At 49.1% G+C, this 10873-nt stretch overlaps 1 protein-coding gene across 3 annotated transcripts in view; it reads left to right on the top strand.

The window, feature by feature from the left end:
* The first annotated feature begins 31 nt into the window (after positions 1-31).
* LOC107307424 (leucine-rich repeat and fibronectin type III domain-containing protein 1-like protein) overlaps positions 32-10873 on the top strand; it is a 32070-nt gene continuing 21228 nt past the window's right edge. For 2 of the 3 annotated variants that reach the window (XM_015850931.2, XM_032441809.1), the window contains exon 1: positions 8488-8613. In XM_015850931.2, coding sequence (XP_015706417.1) covers positions 8608-8613 — 6 coding nt within the window. In that variant the 5' untranslated portion in view covers positions 8488-8607. Of the gene's footprint in view, positions 162-8487; positions 8614-10873 lie in introns of those variants that run through there. The other variant, XM_015850932.2, reaches the window with a different exon arrangement.

Genomic DNA, 10873 nt, shown 5'->3' with positions numbered 1-10873 from the left:
CGGGGCTTGGTTGGGGGGGGGGGAGGGGGTTCGGGTTCGGGGTCGCGGGTTCGGAAAGGATCGGAACCGATCGGAACCGATCGGAAAGGATCGGAACCATGATGGGAAGGAGCCGAGGAGGAGGGACGGAGCGGGGAGAGCCCCGGGGGTAAAGGCAGCAGGTGAGTTTAATGGGGGTGGGCTTATGGGGGGGGGGGGGGGGGTGGTTTGGGGGGGTTAATTAGCGATAGGGTGTTAATTAAGGGGGGGGATGGGGGTGAGGATGGAGGGGAGAGATGGAGGAATCGGGGGGTATAAAAGGTTGGGGGGGTTAATTAGCGATAGGGTGTTAATTAAAGGGGGGGGAATGGGGGTGAGGATGGAGGGAGAGAGTGGGGGAATCGGGGGTATAAAGGTTGGGGGGGTTAATTAGGAATAGTGTTAATTGGGAGGGTGAGGAGGGGGAGGATGGAGGGGAGAGGATGGAGGATGGGGGGGGTGGTTTGGGGGAGGTTAATTATAGCGATAGGTGTTAATTAGGGGGGGGAAGGGGATGAGGATGGAGGGGAGAGATGGAGGAATGGGGGGGTATAAAGGTTGGGGGGGTTTAATTAGGAATAGGGTGTTAAATTGGGGGTTGGTTGGGGGGGGTTAAGGGATGCTTAGTGGGGGGGGGAGGGTGGTTTGGGGGGGGGTTATTAGCGATAGGGTGTTAATTAAGGGAGGAGAGGGGGGGAGGATGGAGGGGAGAGATGGAGGAATCGGGGGGTATAAAGGTTGGGGGGGTTAATTAGCGATAGGGTGTTAATTAAGGGGAGTGGGGGGAGGATGGGGGGAGAGATGGTGGATGGGGGAGGGTGGTTGGGGGGATTAATTAAGCGGATAGGGTGTTAATTAAGGGGGGGAAGGGGATGAGGATGGAGGGGGAGATGGAGGATGGGGGGGTGGTTTGGGGGGGTTAATTAGCGATAGGCGTGTTTATTAAGGGAGGGGAGGGGGTGGAGGGTGGAGGGGAGAGATGGAGGAATCGGGGGGTAATAAGGTTTGGGGGGGTTAATTAGCGATAGGTGTTATATGGGGTTGGTTTGGGGGGGGGGTTAAGGGATGCTTATGTGGGGGGGGGGTCTCAAAGGGGGGGTTATTGGAGAGTGGCCTTAAGCTTTGTAGCGGCTAGGCATGGTGAAGTGGTCTATATATATATGGGTCGCTGCGTGGGGGTCGCATTGGAGGAGGGATAGGAACCTGCACTAGGCATGGCAACGAAGGCGATAAAACGGCTTCACTCCGATAGTCTGTTGGGAAGTGGGGAGACCATCAATGGGGGGTGTTTTTACCATTTAGGCCGACATTAGTGGAGCTCTCTAGAGAATAGCTGTCTGCAGTGAACAGTTCCATCTTGTTTCCCCACGGTCTCTGCACTCATAAATCCTTCATCTTCTTGGAGGCTGTATTTGAGGGTTGGGTGCGAGATTGGCCAAGTCAGATCCTTAAAGGCTGACATTGAAACCAGCGTCGGAAGCGATGCACATCTGAGGAGCAGGAGTCATGGGTGTTGGGTTGTAGTTGCGCTCTGCGGCCACTTGGTGTGTTCAACTGTAGATCATCCTGCTCTGAAGGGGGGCGGGGGACGAACACTGGATCACTTGGGGCTCCAGTGTGGTTTAAACAGAGAGCTGGAAGGTCCTATAAACAAGAGTTGAGGAGTGCATTTGGGGGTGTTTATATAAGTGTGTAGGCTTCCTGTGTGTAGGGTGGGGAAGGATGAAGGGGAGAAGAATGAGGAAAAGGAGAGCGGTTCCAGCCATAACAAGTGGGGTGTAAATACCTTTATCTAGATATATATGAAAGTCAGTGTTATTAAGAGGCTTGGGAGGGGGTGCTGGTAGAGGAGGAGGGATGGAGTAGGGGGAGTACTTCTTTTCACACAAGATGTTGGGCGGGTTTCTTTAGCTTAGACCGATACTGATAACGCGATTGCATCGGTTTTAACTATGGGGCTGAGTAGAAGGTACTGAATTGAAGTCAGAGAAATGGCCAGAGCAATTTGGTAAAGTGTCTCACAAGTTGGGGGCGCTGGGTGGGTCTGTAACAACTAAGTGCTGTGATGCTGCGTGGATAGGGCAGGGCCGGGGTCTAATTTCATGCCAGGTGGGAGAGGGAATAAGAGAGCAGATATCCTGGGAAGACATGTTCAGAAATTTTGAAAAATGGAGGTGTTTGGCCAGCACAGGGAGTTATTTGGAAGGGGGCAGGGGAGGAGAGGGGTGGAAGATGCAGTTAGGGAACAGGGACGTTCTGGGGTGGGTTGGAGGGGCGTGGCGGGTGTCAAATCACACAGTTACGTACAGGGCTAGGATGGCAGGAATAAGTTAATTAATCAAAGATGTTAAAGTTACAGGTAATCAGGAGGCAATATCAACTCTTGTACGGATCCTTGATTGGATCGATGGAATCTATAGACTGATATAAGAAGTTTAAAACATGGAAGGGTGATAGATGGAAATCGATTCGGTTCAGTGGTTCCGGTGATGGCGAATTGAACATGCTGGGATACATGCGTATGCACTCAAGCTACGTGAAGAGAGATTCACAAGAGACCAGAAGGAAGGGAGGCTAAAAGAACAGAGGAAACAACTAATAACTTAGAAAAACATTAAATCCTTTGGGAAATTAATCTTTGTAAAAAGAAGAGAGATAAGACCATGAGACCCATATGGTTTAAAGAAATCAGGAAAATGTATACTCAGATCGAGAAATCCATGCATCCACAATGCATGAAGAGGGGGAGCAATTGGCGGCACGGTGTGATGGGGCGATTCGTTATCATTATTTCCTGGCATATTGATTCTCCGCTTCGACAAGAGAGCTCTGTCACACCGTCGGGTGGCGGTGACGGATGGCTCTGCCTGCTCAAACAAATGGCCCTGCTGGTAGGGGAGCAGTGAGGCATGGATCGCAGCTCTCCATAGGGCAGCAACAGCAGTAAGCAGCATCTCCAGCCCTGCTGGGGATGGCAGGTGATGGTCTTGCTGGGCTTCCATTGTGGAAAGAGAGTAGGAACAGTGCTGGAGAGGATGAGACTTATGCTGTGGTGAATGGCAGAGGTCGATTACTTCTGTTAGATGTAAGCAAAGCATAGCCTAGCAACATGAACGACCGTGGTGTGGCAATCCGAGAAGGCTTGCTTTTTGCTTACCAGTAACTTCTCATAATTCTGGCACGTGTAGTTGGTTAGTCTGTTGCCTCTATGCTTAGTCCTAAAAACTAAGACCGGATGCCTATGTGGTTTTTCACTGAGAGCCGGAAGGCGGGGTGGGGTCACTGATGGTGTGAGTTCACGTGGTTGAAAATATAGGAAGAGCACCACGCCTGTCCTGTCTTGCTCCGTGTGTCCTTTCTCCATGGGGATCCACAAGAGCATCTCGTTTTACCCACCTAGATTTACCTATCGCTCATCCTCTCTGTTTCACTTGTTGTTTTTCTTACCCGCTCTTGCCCATCATCGAACTATTTTACCCGATCTTTTTCACTTTCATTCCACTTTTTTTCCTGAACTCTTTGCTTGCTCGCGCTGTCAAGTCATTTGGATTAACATGGACCACCGTCACGTCGTCTCTCAGTGCTGAGATCTTTAAGTATTGTGGTCGCGCGAGGGAGGGGCTGGAGGGGTGCCGGTGGGGGATGCAATTCGTCTGTTATAATAGAAAAATCTGCAAATGGACCAATGGATAAGAGAACAGAGGTGGCCGCTGACGTGACAGCCCCATCTCAGCCAGCAACTGGATGTTTTTTATCACCAGCGCGAGGGGGAAGGAAGAGTTACCAGCTAGAAAGCCATTTCTGAGCAGTTGGTTTCTTCGCGAGAGCGCGATTACCACAGCTGGATGATGTAGAGGATGAATCTTCATACTCCTTGTGATGTTTTACGAAGCACTCCTTTTCTGCACGCGACGTAGACTTGAAGTCTCGTAGTTTGTAAAAGTCAGGCATCCACCATCATGTTCAAATGGTGCTTGCTTCCGATCTGCATAAATAACATCCTTTCAAATCTTATAGCATGGCTCGACTATTAACCAATCCGGAACAGTCGTTTGTTTTTCATGCCTTCTGTCAAAGCTCACAATATATCTCTGTATTTCTAATATCTTCCCAGAGTTCTCACCATATTTTTCCCCTAAGTGCTGGTATCTGGATGTGTTCTCATCCATATCATCCTTTTACCCATCCCACCCCAGCCTGCTGCCCAGTTAGCCCGAAGGCGGGCTGGCATAACGTGTCCCCCTGTTTCCACTCAATCACCATCCCGAGGCCCCAGCAAGGAGCTGCCTGCCCAGGTCACTCGCTGCTGTCCTGAGGAGGAACGGTGATATTTCTCACCTGGCGATAGATGACTAGACAGTCGGGTCTGCAGGGAGTGAAGTGGGATGATGGCACGTATCCAACATATTTTTTTGCCTATATTTGTCAGACTGATCACTTCTTTTACTCATTTTTAATTGTTTTCATTTAACCTCCTTTGGCCGCTTTTTTTATAAACCATGGCCATGCTACGAAGACCCTCAAATGGTAGTATGGGGTCAAGAGAAGAGCGGAGCTAGCCCATAATTGTCCTCTGCGTCCTTGTGGGCATGCTGAGCCCGTGGTCTGCCGCTGTGTGGAAGTAGTGGAGTGCAAGCTCCAGATTGAAGGGTAACGGGACAAGACAGACACCGCTCAAATATGGGTGTTTGGTTGAGATGTGTACTATTAAAAAAGAAAAGAAAAGAAAAAAAGCTATAATACTAATGTTGCAAAACGAGGCTTTCATGTAACCTGCCAACAATCCATCGTCACCTTCCTGTCCTTGCTGTTGGTCATGATGTCTGAAGGGCTTCCATCCCTTGAGCATGTTGCCTCAGTGATTTGTCCTACATGCAGAGGGTAGATTGAAGCTTTTTAAATGGCCCCAATCGCTCCTGAACTTAGAAGGCGCGGCTTTGCTGGCGAAGCACCACTGCTGTTCATGTGGCACCTGCAGGTGAGTCCGAATGGTGTGTGGTGTGAGTGCCTTCAGCCCCCTGCCCCAGGTGGAGGATGTGAGCAGGAGCTGTGTGTGCCTGCAGGCTCCTGTGCTGCCTCTTGTCTGCTCAAAGCTGCCTGTCAGTCAGAGCCTGTTCAATCTCTCCTTTTCATCTTGATTTATCACCCTGCATAACTAGGTTTCAGAGTTTCATTTTGGGCTCGCCTCCTCCTAGGGACAGGCAGATAAATCTGGCATGCAAATGGTTTAACTCTGTGGTTCCAGGAGAGGTTCACCCTCACCTGCTGCTGGGAGTGAGGAAATGCTGCTGTCAGGGCTGGAATCGGGCAGCACCAGCACTGCCTCTCCCAGGGGTAACACAGAGCGGTAGGGCAGGGAGCACAGCCTGCTTTATTGGAAACAGTGCTGGTGCAGATCATAGTAATGGACTGTCACTCTTCGTAACTTCAATCTCTGATAGGTTTAATTTCTGAAAAGTGTTTAAGGGGGAAGAAAAGGATCACAACAAAGGCGGAATTAATTCTAGCTTCTGAAGCCATATACTCGTATCCATCACTTCAGGAATCCACTGGAAGCCTGATCCGTCACAGCTCCCTGTCAGAAAAACACACAACGAATTACTCTTTTCCATAGCCCTGTGTAGCTGGACATGAGGCACGTGGAGAGTGCCCCAGCGCTCCCAAGGAGGTCTGCCTCTCACAGTACCACAAAGGGATAGATTTGCTGTCATCTCCCCAGCGCCGTGTTTTCAGAGCTCTGTTAGACTTGTCCCTGTCACCAGGAAGCAGTTTGGAAGTGAGAGGTTTCCCGAGGCAGTAAAGAGATGAAAATAGGGAGTGCAGCTGGGTGAGTGCTGAGCATGAAGCTGCTGTTTGGATGATGAGGAAGGAATGCTGTGAGAGCAGAAACTGAGCTTTGGAGAGCCCTGAGAGCGCACAGGAGAGAGCAGTGTGCAGTTACAGTTATCCTGGTGGTGCTGGGGCAGAAAAGGAGCCTGTTCTGGAACTGCTGCTTCTGTTCCCATCCCACAGCAACAAAACCTTCTGCCTCCAGCTGCCCATGCCAGGCATAAGCAGGTGGGTGTCCTCACCTCCCTGTGTACACTGCCTGGCTCCTGCTGCTGCCTCCTGGGGGCTTGGCCATGGGGCTGGCTGCTCTTCTGTTCAATTTGTTGTTATTTATGACATTCAGAGTCATGCATAATATGAGTGTCAGCGTTTTTGCTTTTTTTCATTACCTGATAATTCATGGCTGTGCTTTGATGCCTTAACCCCAGTGCAGGAGGCAGCTCTGTGCATGCTACAACAGCCCATCCGTTGCCAGCATCCAACAGGCTGTAAATTTTACTGTTTTGTGCCCTGCCAGGCAAGGTTTTTTTTCCCCTGCTCCTTGTTAACCCTCCAGCTGATGATCAAACTTTCCCAGGTCGACATGATTTTTGTGATGCCAGAATTAGTTTTCTGCTGTTTTTATGTGCCATGATAGGAATAATGGTCTGGCAATAACCACTTCTGGCTCAAATTTCCACCAGCAGAGTAAATAAGGGTATTAGCCCAATCTCCTCAATTCATTTTTGTCCGTGGCGTGTCACTTTGTGATAAGCTTTGTGCAATGTTGTTAGGCTATTCCTGAACCATAAGTTGAAGGATAGACGAGCAGACTTTGTGCCTAGAAGTGATGAATTTTAATAGCAGTCTTTCGGTGCTGCCTTCGTCCCTTCCAGACCAGCTCCTCCACCCTGGGATTAACTGCAGCAGCCTGATGTGGGCTGGTTAGTTCTTGCTCTGTTGTGCTTGACAGATCACAGGGACAGGAAGGCCCCTGTAGTCAGCTGCTGTTTCCGCTTCTACCTGCTTGTTGTACAACAGTCCAGGTGAGCGCCCTCGGAAGCAAATTAGTCCAGTTGCAGATGCATAGAAATGTTACTGGGTTTGACTGGCAGAGCTGGGCTTCATCTTTTTCTGCTTTTAGAGGTCAAATCTCAGGCGTCTCTGACTCACTTCCAAATGATGTTTACTTGAGGTGTCCGTTGGCAGCCAAGCCATCCTATACGGACTGAGACCCTTGAGGAAGATGGTGATGGTCTCAGCCGTGTTTGCTCAGGGTCCTTCAGGAGCATTATATTAACAGATACAGAGTCTGTCCTCACCACGCTGGCAAACAGAGGTGGGAGAGAGAGTACCTGGGGAGGGAGACGCCTGCCAAAGACTGCCTGATGCTTAATGTTCTGACTGGCACTGACAGCAAATCCCAGTTAACTCCTGTCTGCCTTGCCTTTGGTGCAGTGTGTTCCCCACAAAGGAGAAATGCTCGCCTGTGGAGCAGCAGAGCTGGTGCCAAGGCCTGCCACTGCCACTGGGAGGAAGGTTGTGGGGAACATGGGCCTGGGTTTGACCTGACGTGTTCTCTCTCTCCAGCTTTCATCCTCATGATAATTCTGGCCCTCATCCGCATCACCAGCAGAGGCCCCAAGCAGAAGGTCACCGCCGTGGCCATGGCCCAGCTCCGATCGGGCCACACGGCCGCAACCCCTCTTTGGGTGTGCGTCCTACTCCTTCATGTGCCAGCACTCCCTGCCATCCCCCCCATCACACCCCATCCTCGAAGAAGAGGCATGTCCACCAAGCTCGTGCTGCAACCCTTCGAATTTACATCCTGATCCTGGCGTCTAACAGCCTCCCTGTCCCTTCACGCCATTTACTCGCTTTCGCAACCCGACACCCTCATGGACATGTACACGCTCAACTCAACCAACAATGGTGAGATCATCAACGTTGCCTTCCATTCGTCGTACCTCTGGCCTCTTCCAGTCTTCACCATCAGAGACCAACTTCCCCATCATCGCGGTGACCTGCGCAGATCAACTGGAAGACCCTTTCCCACCACAGAAGAAGGGGGCACCCTACCCCTGGTGGTGGACAGGAAAATTGTCTTTTCCCTGCCCATCCACGCTGGTCCGGTGCTGGTGGCGTTCTGCACCCACGATCTGGAGTCCTTGGTGGGGATCACAGGAGCCTATGCTGGGAACGGGATCCAGTACCTCATCCCAGCTTTCCTGGCGTACTGCAGCCGCAAGGACACCCAGCTGGTCTTCGGCAGCGGGACGGTTAACAAGCACCTCTCCCCATTCCGACACACCTTCTGGATAGTGTTTGTACTCATATGGGGCTTTTTCTTCTTTTTGTGTTTGTGACTGCCAAACATATAGGGGAGAGATGGAGGATGGGGGTGGGTGGGTTGGGGGTTAATTAAGATGGGGATGAAGATGAGGTTGAGGAGGGGGTTAATTAAGATGGGGTTAATTAAGACGGGGATGAAGGTGAGGATGAGGATGGTGATGATGATGGGGATGAAGGTTAATGAAGGGTTAATGAAGGTGGGGTCGGTGATGAGGATGAGGAGGATGGGGATGAAGGGATGAAGGTGAGGATGAGGAGGGGGGTGGGGTTAATTAAGATGAGGATGAGGAGGATGGGGATGAAGATGAGGAGGGTGGGGAGAGGGTTAATTAAGATGGTGGAGATGAAGAGGATGGGGATGAAGATAAGAACAGCGAAACCCAATGGGGCCAACGATGAGGATGAGGATGAAGGGATGAAGATGAAGGGATGAAGGTGCTGTTCTGATGATGATGATGGTGGGGATGAAGGCTCCGGGGGGGGGAGGGGGGGGGGGGGGGGGGGGGGGGGGGGGGCGGATTTCTCCTCCCGATTATTTTGGCCTTTTGATTTTTTTTTATATATATTTTCAATTCTTCTCTCTTTCATTTTTGTGTTTTTCACTCTTCTAATTAGCGAATATTTTTCCTTCTTTTTAATTATTTTTAATTAATTTTTCACCTTGCCGTTTCCTGCAAGGATGAAGGCTTTAATGGGGGGGGGGGGGGGAGTGAGGGGGAATAGGATGGGGTTAATCCGCCCTATGGTTATCTGCCGCTTGTTTGGGGTATTTTTAGTACTTTTTAATTCTTCTCTCTTTCAATTTTATGTTTTTCACTCTTCTAATTAGCGAATAATTTTCTTCCTTTTTAATTATCTTTAATGAATTTTTCACCTTGCCGTTTCCTGCAGGGTTGAAGGCTTTAATGGGGGGGGTAAGGGGGGTGGGATGGGGTTTATCCTCCCTGCCGCTTGTTTGGGTTATTTTTCATACTTTTTAATTCTTCTCTCTTTCTTTTTTGTGTTTTTTACTCTTTTAATTAGCGAATATTTTTCAATCGTTTTAATTATTTTTAATTAATTTTTCACCTTGCTTTTTCCTGCAAGGATTGAAGGCTTTAGTGCAGGGAATAAGGGGGGAATGGGTTAATCCGCCCTACGGTTACCTGCCGCTTGATTGGGGTATTTTTAATACTTTTTAATTCTTCTCTCTTTCATTTTTGTGTTTTTCACTCTTCTAATTAGCGAATATTTCTCATTCCCTTTAATTATTTTTAATTAATTTTTCACCTTGCCGTTTCCTGCAGGGCTGAATGCTTTAGTGGGGGGAGGGGGGAATGGGTTAATCCTCCCTATGGATAACTGCCACTTGTTTGGGGTATTTTTAATACTTTTTAATTCTTCTCTCTTTTCTTTTCGTGTTTTTCACTCTTCTAATTAGCGAATATTTTTCATTCCTTTTAATTATTTTTAATGAAATTTTCACCTTGCCGTTCCCTGCACCCCACGGTTGATAAATTGCAGTGTCATTGTCAGCAGTGCTGAGAGGAGGGGGATCCGCCGGCAGCGACTGCGGCTGTGGATGAGGGGGGGGAGATCCCAAAAATGGGTGGATATAGGGGAAAAGAAATCCCATAAATGGGCAATTTGGGGTCGGGGGGGCCCTAGGGGGGTTGGGGGGGTGGAATAACAAAAAAGGGCCTTGGGGATTTGGGTAAAAACGAGCAGTTTTGGGGTCGGGAACTGCCATCAATGGGTGGTTTTGGTATCATGGAGGATTATAGGGGAAAAGTCCTGTATATGGGGTGGGATATTGGGGTGTTATTGCTTATGGGGTGGGGATATTGGGGTGTTATTGCATATGGGGTGGGATATTGGGGTGTTATTGCATATGGGGTGGGGATATTGGGGTATTATTGCTTATGGGGTGGGGATATTGGGGTGTTATTGCTTATGGGGTGGGGATATTGGGGTGTTATTGCTTATGGGGTGGTGAATTTGGGGTGTTATTGCTTATGGGGTGGTGAATTTGGGGTGTTATTATATGGGGTCTGGTGATTTTGGGGGTTTTATTATATAGGATTTGGGGGTGTTATTATATGGGGGTGGTGGTATGAGGTGTTATTATATAGGGTCTGGAGATTGGTTAGGGTTAGGGACCCCAAAAATGAGGCTGTTATATGGAGACCCCAAATGTGTCGGTGTTATATGGAGACCCCAAAGGTGTGGGTTTATTATGGAGACCCCAAATGTGTTGGTGTTGTATGGAGACCCCAAAACTGTGGCTGTTATATGGAGACCCTAAAAGAATGGGTGCTCTATGGAGACCCCCAGAAATGAGGTTGTTATATTGAGACCCCAAATGTATTGGTGTTATATGGAGACCCCATTATATGGAGACCCCAAACCTGTGGCTGTTATATGGAGACCCTAAAAGTGTGGGTTTATTATGGAGACCCCAAATGTGTTGGCGTTATATGGAGACCCCAAATGTGTGTATTTATATGGAGACCCCAAACCTTTGGTTGTTATATGGGGCCCCCAAAGTGTGGGTTTATTATGGAAACCCCAAAAGTGTTGGTGTTATATGGGGACCCCAAATGTATTGGCATTATATGGCAACCCCAAACCTTTGGCTGTTATATGGAGACCCTAAAAGTGATGGTGTTATATTGAGACCCCCAGAAATGAGGTTGTTATATTGAGACCCCAAATG

The sequence above is a fragment of the Coturnix japonica genome, unplaced genomic scaffold, assembly GCF_001577835.2.
Source record: "Coturnix japonica isolate 7356 unplaced genomic scaffold, Coturnix japonica 2.1 chrUnrandom592, whole genome shotgun sequence".
In the NCBI taxonomy this organism is placed as follows: domain Eukaryota; kingdom Metazoa; phylum Chordata; class Aves; order Galliformes; family Phasianidae; genus Coturnix; species Coturnix japonica.
This window is presented reverse-complemented; position numbering and strand designations above follow the sequence as displayed.